The following is a 21,110-nucleotide window of genomic DNA, read 5'->3' as shown; positions in this document are numbered from 1 at the left end:
AATATTTTAGAAAAATAGTAGTGTTGTTGCAAAAATCTGTCATTATAGGCCTACACCCTAAAATAAACATAAAACTCAATAGCGTCAGGCAATTACATGTCGTTTTTTGTATTTTTTATATTTTTGTTGCTGAAATATAATGAACATTAAGAAAAAAATAAAACTTAAGGAAATGAACAACATAAAAAAACATATTTTACTTACATATAAGTGAAAGCGGCTCAAGAACTGGAGAACAAAAGTTTGGAAACTCTTGAGGTAAGTTCACTTAAAATCTTGAGAAACACTAAATAAAAGTAAATTCACAAAAACAAAAATGTCAAGTCAATAAAACGCTTCCTTAATATCTACTATTTACATATATTACATTTTTGGTTATTTTTTCGAACTAAAACTTGCAGTTGTGCAGCGTGACACAGTCCAAGTGCAGACCTCTCTTACACTTGACGCAGACAGTCCTGGAGCGCCTCCTCTTCCCCTCTTCGTTTTTAGATCCACTGCATTCAATACAATCCTTTTCCCTTTTTCCATCTAACTTTTCCACTCCACACGTTCGATTTCCTTGCGGCGCATCTCCTCCTCCGTTCTCACCTCGTGCTTGATTTTTTTCTGAAAGCCAAACATCTGCTAGTGATTCAATGACAGCTATCTGGAATTGTAGTCTGGACATTGGTTTGTCTGTATTCATTTTATAAATTACGTAGCTGTTCAGGCACATTCTTCCAAAAATGTTAAATACAACTTTCTTCCAGTGCTTCATTGTCCTCCTCTCGTCCAAATAAGTGTACAACATCTGATCTGTGCCGTCGATGCCCCCCATCCCATGATTATATTCGTATACAATTTGGGGTTTGTTTTTGATGATAACTTTCCCAGATCTCCTAATTGTATATCTTACGTTTTTGGCTTTGGCATTAGTTGACATTATTATAAACTGTGTCCTACTAGTCGGTTTTTCTCTATATGCCATCTGTAGGATTGGCCCTTTTCGGACGTACACCTTCTTTCCTACATCATATTTCCCTCGAAGCTGTCTGGGAATACCTTTTCTGCCAACTCGCACGGTTCCGGTCAAATGGGTTTCATTAGTGTACAAAAACCTAGCCAGCTTAGTTGTTGTAAAAAAATTTTCCAAATATATATGGAAACCTTTCTTCAAAAGGTTTCCCATTTCCAAGAGCTTTTTGACAACAGCATAGCCGACACCAAACTGATCAGAGACACTCCTATCTTCGAATGCAGCTCCACGGTAACAATAAAATTGGAAGCAGTAGTTCGTTACAGCGTCGCACAACACCCACAACTTGATGCCCCAACGATGATGTTTTTTTTTGGGGATATATTGTGTGAGGGCCACTCTTTTCTTCGTACCAACCAACGACTCATCTACGGATAGCTTTTGATTAGGGGTATAGAAAAAACGAAACATTCTGTTGCAGTGGTCAATCAATGGTTGAAACCTTCCACATGGGTCATAGCCTGGATTCCCTTGAGGCACTAACGTGTTCGAGTCGACAATGTGGAAGAACTTTAGCAAAAGCTGGAATCTGTTCCTCGTGAACATATTAGAAAACCATTTGATGTTTTGGGACGAAGAAACAAACCAATAGCTTGGAATGGATGGCTTTTGGTTGATGCCCATATTCAAAACAACTGAAAGAAACCCCTTCATTTCAGACATGGTCACATCCACCCATTTCTTGACTCGACTGTTTGGTGACAAGTTATTTCCTCTTGATGCAATAAACCTTTGGGCATATTTGTTTGTTTCCACAACAAATGTGTTTATCAAAGTGGCCGTGAAAAATAGATCGAAGTATGAAATCGGAGGACTATTACGGGGGGGGGGCAATGTTTTGGCCCGGACAGTTCATTGAAAACAAACGAATGTTCATATCCATGGTCAACGTCATCAAACACTTCTTCCCAATCACTACTTTCTGGACTTTGTGGACGAACTTCTGGATGGCTACCTCCTCTATGACGGCCTCTACCACGCCCTGTAGCTCTTCCTCGTAGGTTTGAACAGCCTCTTGAATTAGTTATAGGAGGCATTACGGGTGCCGGATCATCTGCATCCTCTTCAGAGTCATCCAAATCAGGCCTTGAAAAATGTCCATCCGTGGAGGTCCCGGGGAGGTTCAAATCAAAATTAATTCTTGGACGAGGCAAGGATAACTGGAATCGAGGCCTTGGAGTAGTACTTGGGTCATAATCTGGGTCCTCGTCCGTGTCGTCGACCATTTCGTCACTACTCTCAGTCCCAGAAGAGTCAATGTCATCTAGTGATTCGACATCACTATTGTCATTGTTGACATCATTCACATTCACACCACTTTCACACAAATCACGTATAAGCGTTCCCTCACTCACAGGAGAATGTGGCCGTTTATTACTAGGCCTATTCATTTTGAAACAAACCACAGTAATGCTCGGGAAACTCACAATACAATACTGTATAAACAAACACAAGGCACGCTGGTTTACATTAGCCTAAGCCATAACCTAACATCCAAAAGCATAATAATAATAAGGTATTCCCGCTAGATTGACAAATCACATGTTAAAAAAAATTGGTTCCACGCAGTCTGAGAGCGGCAGACAGCGTGGCGCCCAATGCCACAGCCATCCGTATAACCTCAACACTCGTGACTTTAGAATGCTATACGAAATTAATCCGCTCTTTTTTCGTTTACCAACGCATATTTTTCAAGTACTACAACTCTTTAGCTTTAATTTGAGTTGTGGTAAGAACGTTTACTGTTAAATATGCGTTTGCTACAATGAATTAACAAAATGCCGATTAGATCGGCGGCGGGCATTTCTCGCGCAGACGCCAGGCGCCGATGTCATCGGCAGCTGGCATTTCTCGCGACGGAAGGCGATGCCGATCACATCGGCAGTTGGCACTTCTCGCGATGTAATTAAAAGCCGATCTAGTCGGCTTTTGGCATTCAAAGGGTTAATCATAGTCCTGTATTTTTTCCTATAAACTGACAAGAGTTCTCTTTAAATCATCATGCTTTGCTAAATTAGGCATTTTTGTTAAATCTGCAAGAAAAATAACAGTATCTCGCATTTTTCTTAGAGATTCATCAAACCATTTATTCTTTAATTTACTCTTATAATCATGCCTGATTTTCTTAGATATTCTAGGACAGTTCAAATGGAAATAATAAACAATAGTATTTAAGAAATATTCAAAAGCAGTGTTTACATCTAGAGTATGAAAAATAGGCTCCCAATTTGCATTACACAAGCTCAATGCTAACATGCCAAGGTTCTCCTCATTAAGTTTACGAAAAGAAATTTCTTTGAGTACATTTGGTGCTATATTCTTAATTATAAGTTTAAAAAACAAAATGGGATGATCAGATATTTTATAATCCCACACCTTATGAGTGAATTGATGTTGATCAATATTTGTTGCGATATTATCAATACATTTATCCCCTTTAGTCGGGTATTTAAAAACATGATATAAGTTGAAAGATTTTAAAATACTTTTAAGCGATTCAGTACAAATTGTCAGTTTTTAAAAAGTCAATATTAAAATCAGCTCCTAGTACAATTTTGCTAGAAGGTTTTTTTGACAGAACGAATGATAAAAGTTTTTCTAGATGATGAAAAAAAACATTACAATCTGAAACAGGCGTTCTGTATAGAGAAATGAAAACAATATCAAATTCATTAACATAAATAAATGCAGTTTCAAAAAGGCTTGTGTACACAAAATGAGAAATATCAATCACATCATACATAAGTCCCTCACTAACCAATATAGACGCACCTCCATGGGGGTCATCCTGCCTGCAAAAAGATGCTGCAAGGGAAAAGCTTTTTGGTACATACAAATCTATTTCTTTTTTAAGCAACCAATGTTCGTTTATGAGTACAATATTGCATTTTGATTCCTCCAAAACTATTGCCAATTCAGGTAACTTATTTCTTAAAGACCGAACGTTAATATGAATTACATTTAAATTAATATCTTTTTAATTATTTAAAGCTGCTCCCTTTGCAGAAGAGGATGCCCCATTGGAGTTGCCTCTAAAAAAGAGGTGCTACAGATATTCACATTAGAAGCACTCACACTAATTTTGGACTTTTCACTATTCTTCCCACACTGTGACACTGCTGCTGGAGGTGGTAGGGGGGCAGATGAAGTTGACAGACTAGTAGTTACATGAGGTACAGGCTAGCTGGACGCCTGTAGTTGGCATACTAGAGCAGGTCCGACTGGAGAGGGAGCGTCTTGTTCGTTGAGAGTAGGAGATTTTGTGCTACTTGGAGCAGTTGAGTGGTGCAGTGGTAGAGGTGGGTATTCTTTTACTGACTGAATATTCGGTGTAGCAAGCTTAGTTGCGAGGTTGTTGGAAGCGAGAGAATGTAATGAGGAAATCAGTTTTTTAATGCAGTCCACAAATCCTTTAAAAGACATTCCATTTCTGAGCGTTTCTGTGGTAATTTTTTCATTGAGGGTAACAATTATGATTGAAGCTGAAGTGTTCTTTTGGAAATTAAGTAAATTTTTCATAAAATGGTGAGGTGAAACTCGGTCTCTAATACAACCCATGGGGGAGCAGATTAGTGTTTCCAAATTGTTTTTCTTAAAATGGTTTGTTAGTTGTTCGAAAGCCCAGTCATAGTAGAGTGTATAGTTCTGTAGGTTTGTAGACTTCTGGTAAAACTTTTCCTTAGTTACCAAGCTGTATCAAGGTGTCTACTACATTCTGGATAAAAAATTCATGGACAATTCCCGTACATTTAAGGATACTTTGCCGTAACCTTTGTCGGTGTCATTAGGCCTACCGAATAATTTTCCTGATTTGTCAAACTGTATTAATCTTGTTATTAACTGTAGTTGTACCAGAGAGAACAGTAAATAACAATAGATAAGAGTTAAAAATTTCAAAATAGAAATTTATTGAAAGTAAACAAGTATAGGCCTACCTATACTTTAGGTAAAGCTTTTATAGTGTAACAGAGAAACGCAATCATTGTCTCTTGCGATAGCGACAAATATCTCCATCGGTCACGTAAACTTCATAACATAGCTTATCCGATCCAGGCGGATTAATTTGGCATGATTCGCCCTGGCACAACGTTAGGCTCTCGACTACTTTTGAAAAAAAAAATCTTTAATGCATATTGTTACTCAGTTCTTAGTACAAAATCAAGGTATGGTAAGCGGCTACCAATAAGCAATAAGCACAGAGTAAGATTATTGTATTTTCATTTGCAAAGTTAATATAGACACATAGCAATCATTAGTTGTTTATCTAGGCTCAATTACATTTTCTTAATATATTTTACAGCTCTTTCAAGAATCAAAATACTCAGGCTTAGTCCTAATTATTTAGGAGGGCCTATATAAACTGGGTAACAAACAATGAGGTTATAATAGCAGCAAAGTCACTATCATCATTCTATTTCATAAGATTTAGATTGCTTAAAGCATACAACTCAATAAATAAATATATGGGAAACAAAAAACATTGAAACCTGAATAGCCAACAATATAAGACAAAGATACAGAAAATGCAATGACATAATTTGAAACCAAGCAGGCCTACATAGTGATAAAACATTAATGCAAACAACATTGCTTGTGGTTTTGTCAATTAAAAGATCAAATATCCATAAAAAATGGGTTAACTTACAAAATAAAACTGTAGATTATTTACATGTTTAATATGAAACCATAAACAGTTTTATGGCACTAGGCACTGGCCGCGGCAAATTGAAGCTTCAAGCCAAAGTAAAAGTAAGAAGTGAAATTTAACAGCCATTATAAAGCTATTATTTTCACGATAATATAGGTTTGGGATCTCATAATAATTACCCTAGTAATAAAAAAAGAAGTTGTAAAGGAATAAAAGTGATACAACTTTTATGAGCTATAACTGAGTCAACAGTTCTTGGAAGTACTTGACTTGACACTTGATTGTCGTGATAAAATATTAATGGGTTTGAAATTGCTAATGGGATTTTTATTGCATAATAACTCTAGTAATAAATTATGAAAATGTAAACAAACATCTGATAAACCTTTTATGTGCTCCTAACCAACTAGCGATCAATAAAATTATGGCCCATTAAAAATTTAAGGACATAGTCTGGCATTTAAGGACAATTCCTGTGTACATTTCATGGCCAATAAAAAATTAAGTACAATTCCCGGTTTTCCCGGTTGGTAGACACCCTGTGTATATTGTCGTTGGAAACCTATTGCTGTAATTTTTGTACTGGGAAACTAATGATGGTTATGATTTAGTTTTCTGTCCAAAACGTCAAAATATGTTGTCTATCCGAAAAAGTCGGATATATAACGGATAGTGTCGGATATCAAATTTAGGCTCGGTGTTATGATTTAGTTTTCTGTCCAAAACGTCAAAATATGTTGTCTATCCGAAAAAGTCGGATATATAACGGATAGTGTCGGATATCAAATTTAGGCTCGGTTCGGATACGGATATCCGAACCGAACCGAATCTGACCCGTTTTTTCGGATATCCGCACACCTCTTTTATTTTATGACACTTGATAATGAACAGGAAAAACTCCTTAACAACTCATAGCCTACATTACTTTGTGTAGTGAACTGTGGTTCCAAAGCAATAAATAATCAATAACATTATCATTATATAGTCTACAAAATGCAAAAAACAAGTCATACCTTTATCTTCTCATATCTGTTTTGGTCAGGATCGAACCCAACTTGCGAAAGCACCTTAATACCAGATGTCTTCTGTGAACGGTCGGCAAGTGACAGAGTCATCTTGCGATGAGTGAACGATTCTGTGGAGTGAGGTCGGAATGTCAGCTTTGTACGAAACACTGCCTGACCTTGTAGACCTGTACCTTGTCTGATGAACAAATGATTGTGGTCTCCCTGGAATAAAATATAATCATCAGATGTGTATAAATGTTAAAGATACAGTATTTCAAAAGACATCAATGAAAGATAAATAAATTCACACAAAACATTGCAAAACTTACGAACATATAACTTATATATTTTAATAAAGCAATATATTGAATGTCTTATTGATGTGACCTTTTAATATCAAATCTCTGGTCTACAAGAAAAAAAAAACTTCTACACAAAAGGTTTAAAGAGACACTTGACATTGAGATATACGAAGAATTTAGAACTGTAAGGAACACATGTAAATCTTTGGTCAAAGCCTGCCATAGACTATACTTAGAGAGGGTTGAGAACAGTTAATCCAAAATCTTTCTGGGGTCATGCAAAATCCTTAAACAAAACCAAAAGCATTCCCAGTAGTATCCATTACAATGGTGTATCAACTGACAACCCCTCACTGATGTGCGACTTGTTTGCTGATTACTTCTCGACGATTTATAAGACTCCTGGCGCAGCTCATCCTGCTCCTTGCCTACTTATGGCTGGTCCAACTAGAGAGTTAAGTTTCTTATCCACATCTGAAGCAGAAATATGCCAGAAGGCTCTCCTACTGGCATATTTCTGCTTCAGATGTGGATAAGAAACTTAAGGGATGTCTCTAAAGGCGCAGGTCCGGATGACATAGCTCCTGCCGCACTCAAGTTTTGTTCAGACAGCTTGGCCCCCCATCTCTCAATCCTCTTCTCTTCCCTTCTTAGAAGAGGCATATTCCCACATAACCTCAAGCCTGGATTTCTGGCCCCTATTTACAAGAGTGGTGATGCAGATTACGTCAACAACTATAGGCCAATAGTTATTCAGTCCGCATTGGCAAAGATATTTGAGAGTTTGGTTCAAGATGTTGTGGAGTTCACCTACAGGAGTTCAATCATCCGTCAACAACATGGCTTCCGTTCTGGCAAATCCACGGTCACCAACCAGATGGTATTCTCCAGCAATGTCCTCTCTGCTTTCTCTTTGGGTGAACAGACCGATTGCATATACCTGAACTTTACTAAGGCCTTTGACTGAGTGAACCATGCTATTCTCATTAAGAAATTGCATGCCTTTGGTATCACCGGCCCTCTTTTGGAATGGTTTGACAGCTACATATCGGGACGCACACTAACGAGTCAAGCTTTCATCCAACATCTCTAAACCGATTCAGGTGACTTCTGGTGTGCCACAGGTGTCACACTTGGGACCATTCTTGTTCAGCATGTTTGTCAATGACGTTGGGGACGCGTTGAGCTGCGAGGATCTCCTATTCGCTGACGATATCAAGATCTACAAGAAAGTGTCTTCTCTGCAACATCAGTATGAACTCCAAAAAGCTCTTAACCCTTCCCGGTTGGGCAAAATCGTGACATAGAACGGGAAAAAATTATAGGAAAAAATAAAATTAATTTAACTTATTTGTGTTTTGTTATACAAGTATACATAAAATAAACACATTGGAACACTTCATACTGTCAAAATAATTTTTACTCGTTTTTAACTATGCTGATATATCCGCTACCCATCCGTGGATGAGTAGAAGAACAGCGGATATACACGCCACCCGTCTTTGAAGATATGACCATGACAACGTTAGGCAATAAATATTGAACAATATGTAAACAATAAATAAAGACAACGTAGTGTTGAGCGCGAAACGTCGAGGGGGAGTGTAGGAGAGGTGGGGGGTGCGCGGGAGAGGAGGAGGCGTGGGAGAGGGGTAGGCGCGGAGAGAGGGCGGAGTGCGGGAGTGAGGGCAGCCATGGAGAGAGCAGGAAGTGGCGCCTTGGTACCGCGAACATCTGATTACTGCTCAAGCACCTGCCAGTCTGTCTGAAGAGAAGGCGGATATATCCGCTTCCCGTCCGGAAAATTAAAAACCATAAGCGGATTTATCTGCCACCCGTCCTTTATCGCCAAAGACTTAGGCGGATATATCCGTCACCCATCCGGGAAGGGTTAATACCGTTGTCATGTGGTGCACCGATAACCTGATGGAACTTAATGCTAGAAAGTGTGTAGTTATGTCATTTGGAAGATATCAGAACTTGCTTGTCTACGACTACACAATTCTAGGCACTCAGCTGAAGAGAGTGAATGGGGCTAGAGATCTTGGAGTGTTCATAACCCCTACTTTGGACCTAGGTTCCTTAGCCAGCGTTGGAAATATAAATACGCCGTAACAATTATGGCCATTAAATTTGCAAACAAATTATTTTGATGAAAAATATGTCAATAATAAACTTTAACCATCAGATAGAAGTGGGAAAACATAAAAATTTTTAAATCATTTTTTTACACCAACCAAATTAGGCTATTGATTGTATAATGAGTAGGGCATTGCCCTGCAGCCGCCGCTCGGGAAGCGCTAAAACTATTTATGATCGCAATATTAATTTAAAGGTAAGCTTGAACAAACTGTTCTTGTATAGCCTACTTGAGCTAGATATGACATTGTGGGAGTACCTGTAGGGGCTGCTTGTAGACATCAAAGACTTCAGAGCCAAGATGTAGAGACATGCTGCCATCAGACCAGCGGATGAAGCGAGCGTTGCTTTCCTTCACAACATTCCCGTCCCTGTCAAATGCCTCTCTCCATCTGATCGTGTTCTCCACTTTCAACTTCAGCCTACAAGACATGAATCATCATGTAATCAATCATATTCAGCTCAAAGTTAAAACTACAATGCTTGTGTGCTCGCTAATAACACTTGTAGACTAAAGGTTCCAAGTCTAAAAATTAGCTTCCCACAAAATTATTTTATGCTTTTCAAAAATAACTATGTTTTTAAACTTAATACAGCAATTTCTCAATTACCTGTATATGGATTTGAGTAGATAATGTCATTTTTGGGTTCTACATGGAATTTTTAATAAGAATAATAGAAAATGACGGGGGATCGGTTGTAAAAACTCCATTATAAATAGATTCAAAGATAAAAATGAATATGTTTGATAAAAATTAGAAATCATCGGTCTATTGCATTTTCACACCCTGTATACAAGAAAGTGACAGAATATGTTAAAAACTGTGCCATTTTATGAGCTTTCCAACCATATGCTACACTATTGAGGTTTAGATATTCTTTTGTTTGTTTTAGTGGTTTGAATACCAGTAAACAGGGAACTTTTTTACTGTTTTTACTGTTCAAGCTGAAACAAAAATACAACTTTTGCTTAATGCATGCCGACTTTCTATGTTTTAAATGTTAAAGACACCATGTTTTGTAGTCTTCAAACCACTAAAGCGTACATAAGCAGACATAAAGCTCAATGGTGTAGCATATGGTTGGAAAGCTTATAAAATGGTGCAGTTTTTACCATATTCGGGCACTTTCACAAATGCAATAGACCAATGTTTTTTAAATTTTATCAAACATATTCATTTTTATTTAAACATCTATAATATTAAAACGAAACAGTGTTTTTTATTTCACGATTCTGAATCAACCACTCGACGGATTTACATGATTTTTGTGTTGAAAGAAAGATAATTTTGAGAACTAGGGAATGTCGAAGCCATCATTTTAGTATAGGGTCCCAGTTTTTTTAGAAATTAAGTTTTAATTTTTAAAAAGTCTAGCAGCCGACGCTAAGATTCTAAACTAGCTTATGGCATAAATTAATTTGCTTCACAACAGCTGTAAACATTCAGCTTTTGTGTCACAAATTCAGCATTTGGATAAACATTTTGTAAAGACATACTTAGGGCTGACTTATTTATACTATGTGTAATGCTAATCATTGATACGTTCAATTCTTCTGTAAGAGGATGACAGATTAATTAAATATACATAGTAAAATACTAGGATGTTCAAATTATTTTTTAAAGCAATCTTTGTAATCTTCGATTTGTTTAAGAGCAATATAATTTGTTTTAACTAACAGCTGGTTAAATATAAACTATGGATCTATGAGGTTATTTTATTTACTCTTATTTTGTTATTGATTATAGGAAATAAGTAAGATTAGTAGGGATAATTAGACCACAGTTTAAAATAGTTTAGACCAAAATTAATTAAACCACAGTACAAATCGAGGCTATGTACACGAGTCTTAATAAAAAAGGATAAATGCAAATTATTTTACTGCTCCACTTTTCAAGGAAAGATTAGAAAAATAACAATGTTTACATGTTTTAATTCTTCATGGTAGCTTTTTGTTTACAATTAATGTTTGTCTGCTTTAACTTTGTTTGGATTAGGCCCGGAAATATTGATGTCATAAAAAGAAGATCAAGAATAATCAGGAATCACGATTTTAAATTACCACCACATCCTCAGCCGGGTTTTATACAAAGATAAACAGATGGATGACATAGATTGAACACAACGTCAATTGACCTAGGATACTGCAATTAGACAAACCATCCTTTTATTATGAAATCGTGTTCAGTTGTGGTTACGTTTGGGGGTGCCTATATCTGTTAATACTGTTCTATGAAATGGCGACCATACAAAGTAGGTATTTTAAGCCAAGTATGAATGGAGAAGAGTGTAGCGCCCCCAAACGTGAAAATATCACTTTTATTTCAACTATGAATATATTGTAGTTTAAATTAACTAATATGGGAAATTACGATGTACATTATTCAATGAGGGTGGGTAATCATCAAGGATAGAACTGATAACGGTATGGATAGTAAACATTGACAATTACGTCATTAGCTTTACTAGCGTGTTTAGTTTTTATATTCCTGCTACATGTGACCAGTATTTTTTTCAAATGAATGTTATTTGAACCAAACAGCTGTTTCAAAACAAACTGTTATTGTTTTTACTTTTCTTTGTTTACACTTATTTATTTAGCAATTAATGCAGTGAAATTGATATAAAGGATAGGTGTGACGATTAGTTAAGGTTAGGGTCAAATAGTTAACCCTCCGAGTGTTATTTGTCGATGCTTCGACACATAACACACTTTGTGTAGTGTTTTGTGTCGATGCATCGACTCACAAACACTGTTTACGGCGACGGCTCTGGGACTGACTGAATCGGATTGAGTTGGGTATCGTTTTTTCAACAGATTCAGAGCTTTCTCCGGAGGTCTGTCTCTAAGCGCTTTTCATTTTAGTTCCGAAAATATTGTAGGAGACAGCTGACAGGCATATTTGTAAACAGCTTGGTTAACCTCGCACCGATGACTGATGTGTTTTATTACGTTTATCATTGTTTTAGTTTTAAAAATCAAAAGTAGTGATATACGTGGTGCATTATAAGAAGATTTAAGTGATTTTGAAGGGCTGGTTGATGATCCTGAAAAAGTAGGTAGTGATATTGATGTAAATTATCAGCCAGATTCCTAGCTATGGTTAGGCTATGCATTCTTAGCTAAACGCTATGTACTGAAATCTTTTTTTTGCCCATAACTTATTTATTTGCAAATCTACTTCCTTATATTATTATATATTTGTAATCCTCATAAAATTTAGAACAAAGTGGCTATTTTCAAATATTTATAGACCTATAATTTATACAATTTCATCGAGCGCGAACTTATTTTATTTTTTTTTATTTTACAAAATATTTTTTTTACCTAAAAAATTTTTTTGAAACAAATGTTCCTTATGTTTTATGTATAATATTGAAGCCCATGATTTTCCAAACAAAATGGTATATAGAACAGTATAATTAACATTGTTTTCAAGCTTCTCAGATCCGTTTTAACAAAACCTTGCAAATGAGACAATTTTTGTTTCCCATGTTAATCTTATGGAGAAATACGAAACTTTAAAGGGCTCCAGGGCCTAATTATCTAATTATTTCCCTATAAAGAAAGTTCCTGCACAACTTCACTTTACGCTCTTTCCAATGATACCAAAAACATGTCAATCGGTTAAGTAGTTTTGGAGGAGTAATTGTCACAAAAAACCTGCTTTCGTATTAAATAAGTACTAGTGTCCCTGTTGCTCGAATTCGAGCAATTGCTAAGTATTACAGGCGTTATTTTAAAACGAATTTCAACCAAGTCAGCAAATGTTAGTGGCAAACTGTTAAATTAACTTAAACTTATTGACTGTTTACAATTAATATGCTCTTCTTCTCACTTTTGATTTCTGACAACAGCTGGAGTTCCATAAAAAATTTTGTTTCCAATGTTAATCTTATGGAGGAATACGAAACTTTAAAGGGCTCCAGGGCTTCACTCTCTAATTATTTCCCTAAAAAGAAAGTTTCCTGCACAACATCACGTTATGTTCTTTCCAATGACACCAAAAACATGACAATCGGTTCAGTAGTTTAGGAGGAGTAATTGTCACAAAAAATCTGCTTGCGTATTAAATAAGTATAGATATAGATAGATGTTGATCAGAAAAAAATTTAGGGTTAAGTTTTTGGTTAATGGGATGTCTTCACTTTACACTAATTTTGTTAAACCTTAACAAAAGGACTATAAACTTAGAAATATTAACTAGGTAGAGATGCTAATTTAGCGGTTTTGACCAAGAACTAAGGTTATCTCAACACACCTTTTTTGGCCTTTTCATTTTTATATTTGACAAAGACAATATCCAAAACTCCAATCAGGGGAAACTTTTTTCACCATTAATCACTAGACCAAAGCTACCTAATAAACCTTAATTCACAATCAATTCTAAGGCATATGTTTGCTGCCTTTATCAGAGTTAAACCTATGGAGTTATTCAAATTATTTATTGAAAATAACACCAACAAACGCAAACAAAGACAAACTATTTTCACACATAAGATATTGTGTACAGGGATATTTATTCTGACACATAGATAATATATTTTTGAGTTGGTTTGAATATTAGAATAGTTTGTTTTACATAAATGAGATATTGTGAGCGACTGGAAAGTCGTAGAACAACGGGAGAGGGCTCAAAGGTCTCGATCCCGTTACGGTGGGGAAAATAGTAAAATTCCCCAAATCTTAACATAAAATTAGATATAATGTAAAATGTTCTCCATAAGAATAGCAATAGAAGCCATTTATTATTATTATTATTATTATTTTATGGCCAGCATTGGACCACTTAAGTCAATATAATGGTTAGATTCTTTTTTAATTCTGTCTCTTCTTCTTGTCCGCCCAATACTTCTTCATTCTTTCCGACCGTTGTTTTCTTTCTTCTTCCGAAACCACTCTTCCTTGTCTCTGATTGTTTGCTCCTATTGGCAGGATGATATTTTTGTCTTTGAGTACTACAAGCGCCTCTGACTTATTTTCCAAATCTTCTAATGATATTTTCAACCTTCGCATGTCCTCCTTAATCTCTGTAATCCACCTAAAGTCACTCTTGCTATACCACAACTTGTCAATTATTTTCTTGCTTATTCTATTTTCCTGTGTCCTTAAAAGATGTCCAATGAATGAAATTATTTTCTTTTTAATTATACTTGTTAATGGCTCTACTTCCTTATATACAGTTTTATTTGAGGCCAATCTCCAAACTCCATCTTTTTGATATTTTTTGTTTATACATGTTCTGATGATTCTTCTTTCTATTTTTAGTATTTTATCTATTGCTACAGTGTTAGTTGTTTTAAACATAGTTTCACTTGCATATGTTATTTGTAGAAGTATAACTGCTTTGTAGTGTTTCAATTTTGTTGCTATTGATAGGCATTTTTTGTTGTATGTGTTTTTAGTAATATGTTGCATTCTGATCAATTTATTAATTCTATTTTGCCATGATGGATTTTCTTTAAGATTGTATGTTATAACTTCACCTAAGTATTTGAAATTTTCTACAATTTTGATGCAATGTTCTCCAATTTTGATTTTGTTAGCCACTGGTGGTTTTGTTAACATTATTTCAGTTTTCTCAAAAGAAATTTTTAGACCTATGCTCTGGGCTATTTCCTGAAGTGATTTTATTTGTTGCTTGGTTTCTTGGATGTTATTAGCTAGAAGAGCCAGATTGTTAGCAAATCCTAAGCAGTTTAACTTTATGTCATCTTTTTTTGTTCCAACAGTAATATTTTTTGGGTTTGTTTTAAGCCATTCCCTCATAATGTATTCAAGTGCACAGTTAAAAAGAAGTGGTGAAAGGCCATCTCCCTGTCTCAAACCAGCTAAATTTAATTTTATTGAAGGTATTTGTCAAGGTAAGTTCTATAAGTTTTATTAATTTTGGGTGGAGTCCGAAATGTCTGAGAATCTTTAACAATGATGGTCTATGGATGGAATCGTAAGCTTTCTTAAAATCTACAAATGTTATTGAAAGAAGTTTGTTTCGTTTTCTGTAGTAACCCTTAATCAATTTCAGCGTAATTATTTGTTCTGCACAGCTCCTCCAAGGTCTGAAGCCTCCTTGGTATTCTCCTAGTTCATTACCAAGTTGTTCCTTAATCCTATTGTATAAAATTTTAAAAAAAATCTTATATGTGCAATCCAAAAGTGAAATTCTCTATAGTTATCCGGGTTGCTCTTATCTCCTTTCTTGTTAAGTGGATTGATTACGGCTGTGATCCAATGCTCTGGGAATTTCTCGGTTATCCAGACTTTTTGTAATATCATATGTAGAGATGTTTTTGTTCATTTGCCCGTATACTTCCACATTTCTGCATAAATTTGATCTTGATTATAAGATGCTTTATAATTTTTCATATCTTTTAGTGCTAATTCTACTTCTTGTATTGTAGGTGGGTTTAAATTTTCTGGAATTGTTTTTATGGGAGTGTTCATATTTATTGTTAAAAGATTTTTAGGTTCGTCACAGTTTAATAGTTAATTAAACGCTTCTGCCATAATTTCTGCATTCTCCTTGTTATTATGGGCAATGTTTCCATCTTTGTTTTTCAATAGCATTGTAGGAGGGGTGTAACAACTTAACTGTTTATTGAATTATTTGAAATAATCTCTAGAATTTGTTTTGAAGTAGTTTTCTTCTATTGATTTCAAAAGATTCTTCTGATATTGTCGCTTTGCATTCCGGATAATTTTGGAGCATTTCTTCCTGATGTTTTTGAGATTCGTGGCATTTTCTTCTGACTTTTGATTTTGAAATCTTACCCAGGCTTTATGTCTTTCTTCAAGAGCCTCGTCACATTCTGTGGTCCACCAAGCATGTTTCTTACGTCGATTCAGTGGGGCTACTTCTTCAGCATGTTGTTTTAAGATTGGTTTTAATTATTCTTAATTATCAGTTAACTTTATTTCTTGTGTCATCTTCTTCTATTGTTAATTTTTTATTAATTTACGTGGGTCATATTTTCTTTTATTCTCATTTACATTTTGTCTTCTTTTTCTTAATTGGGTGAATTTAATTTTAATTTTCATTAGATAATGATCTGAGCCTGTATCAACTCCTCTTAACACCTTAACATTTTGAATTTCTTTATGAAAGGATTTGTCCATGCATACATGGTCAAGCTGTCATTCTCCTTTGGTCCAATCAGGATGTTTCCATGTTTTTAGTTTACTTGGTTTTCTTTTAAAATATGTGGATTTATTGATAAGTCCATGCGTTCTGCAGATTTCAACTAGTCTCTGTCCATTTCTATTGGTTTGTTTCTGAGGAGCATTGTTTCCAATTACATCCCTGTATTTCTTTTCTTTTCCCAACTGTGCGTTGAAATCTCCAATTAATATCTTAACGTGTTTCTTGTTAATTTGGTTTATTGTCTGATCCAAAAGATCCCAGAAATCTTCTTCTTCTTCCATAGTTTTTGTATGAAAGTTTTTCTCATTTGTAGGGGCATGAGCATTAAAAATAGTGTAAATTTTATTTGTTGTTTTTAAAGTTAAGGTTGCAATCCGTGGTGAAACAGCATTAAAATCAACTATTGAATCTATTACTTTCAAACTTACTATGAATCCTGTTCCAAATTGAGGGCACTGTTTCATTACTTTATTTCCTGGTTTTCCATTGTAAATCCTATATCCTTGAGATTCAAATGGATCTTCTTCAAATAGAAGCCATTTACTGCTGATTTTTGTTTACTTCAATACAGCTGATCGTGATTTATGATTAAGCCAGTAAGCAATATTACATTTGGATTACTCATTTGCCAGTCAATTCTGCAAAGTACTGTTTACTATACAGGGTGTTTTTTAAAAACTTGCATCTTTATTTATGTAAAAACCGCAATAGATAGAAATATGCAGTTTGCGGGAATCATCTATTGTCATAGGGGGCCCAATTTTTTTGAATTCAACGTTACATTCACATTCCCCCCCTTTCCCCCCTGCCACCAACTTAATTTTTTAAATAGCAAGGTACCCCTTGTGACATGTCAAATAAAAGAGCATGGAAAAAGAAAATGTTTGATGAAAAAAAATTATGTTAATTTTGGTCAATGGGATGCCTTTACTTTACACTAATTTTGTTAAGCCTTTACAAAGGGAGCACAATCTTAGAAATAATAACTGGGTCGGGGTGCTAATTTATCGGTTTTGACCAAGAGCTACGCTCGAGGGTAATAGACGCCCAGGGTGAGTTTTAAGCTTTTGCCCCTTCCAAAAAAGGTATTTGGGGGGTTTGCGTCAATAGACCCAATGTCCGATACATCGATATAAAACGTTTTGCAAGTATTTTTTATAAACGTATCAACTACACTGAACTAAAAACATTCGATTTACGACTCACAACGGACATCACGAAACGACTATGAGTTGACGTAAGAGTTTGAGCTTTGAGGTTAGAAACAAGCAAGTGTAGGTGGGGCGTGTGGGCGAATCTGCAGTGTGTGTGTGTGTAAATAATAACATAGAAAAAAATTGTTTGTTTAACCTTACCGCATCTGATTTTGGGTGATATCTGGTTTCCATGGCAACACAACCTTGTTTGTTATTCGCAAAAATAAATGAGTAAATACGCATAACAAGAAGCAAGATATTAATAAACACCATAAAAGTAAGAAGAAACCAAAGGGAGAAATAAATAATAATAACTAGTGGCTTGTAGGGACATAAGTCCCTAAAAAGCTCAATACATAATATAAAACAAATTATTCCAACATTTAAACAAACTAAGAAATATATTATCGCTGTGTCAGAATAGATATCCCTGTACGCCATATCTTTTGTGTAAAAAACAGTTTTGTTTGTTGTTTGACTTTGTTTGCCTTTGATGATGTTATTTTCAATAAATCATTTGAATAAATACATAGCTTTTAACTCTGATAAAGACAGCAAACATATAATTGTTTTTGAATAAATGATGGTTTATTGAGGTAGCTTTGGTCTTGTGGTTGATTGTGATAAAAAAGACCTCCCTGATTGGAACTTAGGAAATTGTCTTCGTCAAATAAGAAAAGGGAAATAAAGGTGTTTTGAGGTAAGCTTAGTTCTTTGCCAAACCCGCTAAATTAGCGGGTCGCTGGGAGACTGCCCCCCGGAAAACTACCCCCCCCCCAAACAGGTTCCTACGTCATATTGACGTCAGAGACCGGGGGGGGCCGTTTTCCAGTCACGGACACTCAAATTTAGTTGTCAAACAGTTCTAATCTAACCTAACCTAACCAACCAAACTTGCTGTAACATTTTGAAATTCTGTTTTATATTCACCACATGACTTTTCTATTATCCAATGGAATTACTCGAATTAAAATTAAATAGCATGATTTGTCTAGGGGGGGGTAGTATTCCAGTCGCGGACACGGCTTCCATATTGGTTAGTTGGCAGATTTTGTGACGTCACGTTTCACCTGAAGGGGGTAGTTTTCCGGGGGATAGTATTCCGCATCCCCAAATTAGCATCCCTACCCAGTTAATAATTCTAAGTTTATACTTCTTTTGTTAGGGTTTATTAGTGTAAAGTAAAGGCATCCCATTGACTAAACTTAACCCTAGATTTCTTCTGATCAACATAAAAAAACTACAATTAGTGAAAGTTTATGTGGTAGTATTCCTCTTAAAGGTGCGATTGACGTTATATATTCTATCAAATTAAGCCTAATCATTGGCTGATTCTTAACTCTTTTGCGAGCAACAGACAGTACCTGTTTAATCTCCAAGCATATTGTTTTTCCTCCCATTCGAACTTGTCATAGTACTTTCTTAATTAACAAATATATATTTCCTGTACGAACCTATTCCCATCTTTATTTCTAGGTTTTTTTCTAAAGCCATTGAGGTTATTCCACTTCATACAAAGGATTGATTAAACACTACAATAAATCTCAAATTTAAAAGAAAGAAAGTGTAGAATAAATCTAGAACATATGTTTTGAAATAAAAACAAAGCAGAAGTGTTCCATTTAATCTTGAATCGTTAATTATTTAGTCAATGTGGTTATTTAATGTTAAACGTAAAAAATACACAAATTTGAAAAGTTTCACAGTAAAATTATTTATTTCCCCATTCCATAACGTAACTAAAAAGTCTTAATTTTTACAGGTAACGTTATCCCTGGTTTTATATAGTACGTTGCAGAATTGACTGGCAAATAAGTAATCCAAATTAATGTTATCGTTGCTTATACTGGCTTGATGATAAATCACGATCAGCTGTATTGAAGTAAACAAAAATCAGCAGTAATTGGCTTCTAATGCTTTTCTTATGGAGAACATTTTACGTTATATCTCGTTTTATGGTATCTTTATGGGAATTCTGCTATTTTTCCCCGAGTCCCTGGGGTCAAGACCTTTAATTTAAGACATCTTCTATTTTTCTGCAACCTACCAGACGTCCACAATTTTCTGGTAAAAATTTTGTCCAACAGAATTATATATAAGGATAAAATAACCAGTGGCGCTACTTAGGGGTGACACGACAGGGTGTCTACCGGATTTCTCAAATGGAATTCCCTAATTTTTATTACCATTTCTTTTTAAATCCTGACCCATGGTACCTACCTTAGTCAACATATGTCGTCGCTCGCGACGCGGCGAAATCAGTGACGATTGGAAAATATCATTTGCCGAGATAATCCTGTATAAAATGTAAGGGTGTGCGAAGCAGCAAAAAATGTTCAATTCAAGACAATGATTCGATTAAAAAGATTTTTGATTTGAATCAATGCAACTCGATTTGAAACAACACGGCATTTATCTATTCATACTACTTGTCAATGGAGTGAAATATTTATTTTTAATCGTGTATATAAGAAGAACCAGTATTGCTGGAAATGTCAGTGAGCTGCTTCCCTATTTCATAATCTTTACTTGCAGCATCATATTGTTAAGCATGTTACCTATTTTATATTATTGATTTTACAAATATGTTTTGGTGTAAACAAATAAAAGACTTTGTAAGATTTATTATACTGAATCTTTCAATTGGTTTACAATGATAAAATAAGAGGATGGAATCGGAACTACAAGGTATACATAACTTGTATGGCTAAGCAATGTCTCAGTGAATAACTTATATAATTAATGTCAATAATTTGAATAATTTCAATAAGTAATATGGATACTGATAGTCAAAGTAACAGTGTCAATGTAACAGTCAACTACGTATATGGATACTATGTGAGGTACCAAATTTTAAGGGGGGTAAAAACGTATTGCTAGTCAACAAACACCATAACTTACCCGATTTTTATCCACAACATCCTAATCCTAGGCCTATGTGTTGGCCCTAGCTTGGGCTATGGGCCAAAGAACGTAGGCCTACTTTTAATAACAGTGAAGTACACAAACACACCCACAACGATATATTTATTCATAATAGCACTCCGTTTCACATAATAAAGTTAAAACGACCGATTTTACGAATATTTAACGCCGATTACAACATCACTTAACCTCAAAATGGTGTTTGTTGACCAACGACAGACGACAACTAGACCGGCTCAACAGGCGAATCCCCGATCAGCTGTTGGCTAGTTTCCGAAATCGCCACCGCAGCGCTTGAGCCGCGGCCGAGGAAATCGGGATTTGAGCCGGACAAGAATTTTTCGCTGTTCGACCGTCGACTCGTTAACGAGAAGCCTCTCCGCACAACGAAACTAACTTCGCCATACGATATCGATTCAGGTTAGCTACGTTTTCAGACTTTCCTACTTTCTTTTAAATATTCTTTTTCTAACATACGCATACTCGTCTGCCATTTATTTTATCCGTTTACGTTCGATTATAATTTTCTAAATTTTATTAACTTAGTTCTTGCCGACTCGTACAAAACCCGCCAGTTCCTGCCTGCCAGTGACTAGCGGTGGATATTTTTCGGCTCTTTTAAACCAATTGGCTATTAAATTACGTTAATTCGGTTCGTTTCACGATTAAATTATTACTTAAGTTACTCCAGTTAATTCGACGTTTTAATACCCCGAGACTCGTCGTCTGAGTT

At 35.4% G+C, this 21,110-nt stretch overlaps 1 protein-coding gene across 1 annotated transcript in view; it reads right to left on the bottom strand.

The window, feature by feature from the left end:
* The window catches only part of LOC128998181 (another transcription unit protein), a 111,414-nt gene that overhangs the window by 42,072 nt on the left and 48,232 nt on the right, over nucleotides 1-21,110 (bottom strand). The window contains exons 7-8 of the mRNA XM_054424200.1: nucleotides 9,374-9,536; nucleotides 6,680-6,895 (exon numbers count right to left, since the gene is read on the bottom strand). Coding sequence (XP_054280175.1) covers nucleotides 6,680-6,895; nucleotides 9,374-9,536 — 379 coding nt within the window. The remainder of the gene's footprint in view (nucleotides 1-6,679; nucleotides 6,896-9,373; nucleotides 9,537-21,110) is intronic.

The sequence above is a fragment of the Macrosteles quadrilineatus genome, unplaced genomic scaffold (genome assembly GCF_028750875.1).
Source record: "Macrosteles quadrilineatus isolate MER2022 unplaced genomic scaffold, UCM_ALF_1.0 Scaffold_1__1_contigs__length_201487025, whole genome shotgun sequence".
Taxonomy (NCBI): domain Eukaryota; kingdom Metazoa; phylum Arthropoda; class Insecta; order Hemiptera; family Cicadellidae; genus Macrosteles; species Macrosteles quadrilineatus.
Note: the sequence above shows the minus strand (reverse complement) of the source record. Positions and strands in the feature narration are given on the sequence as shown.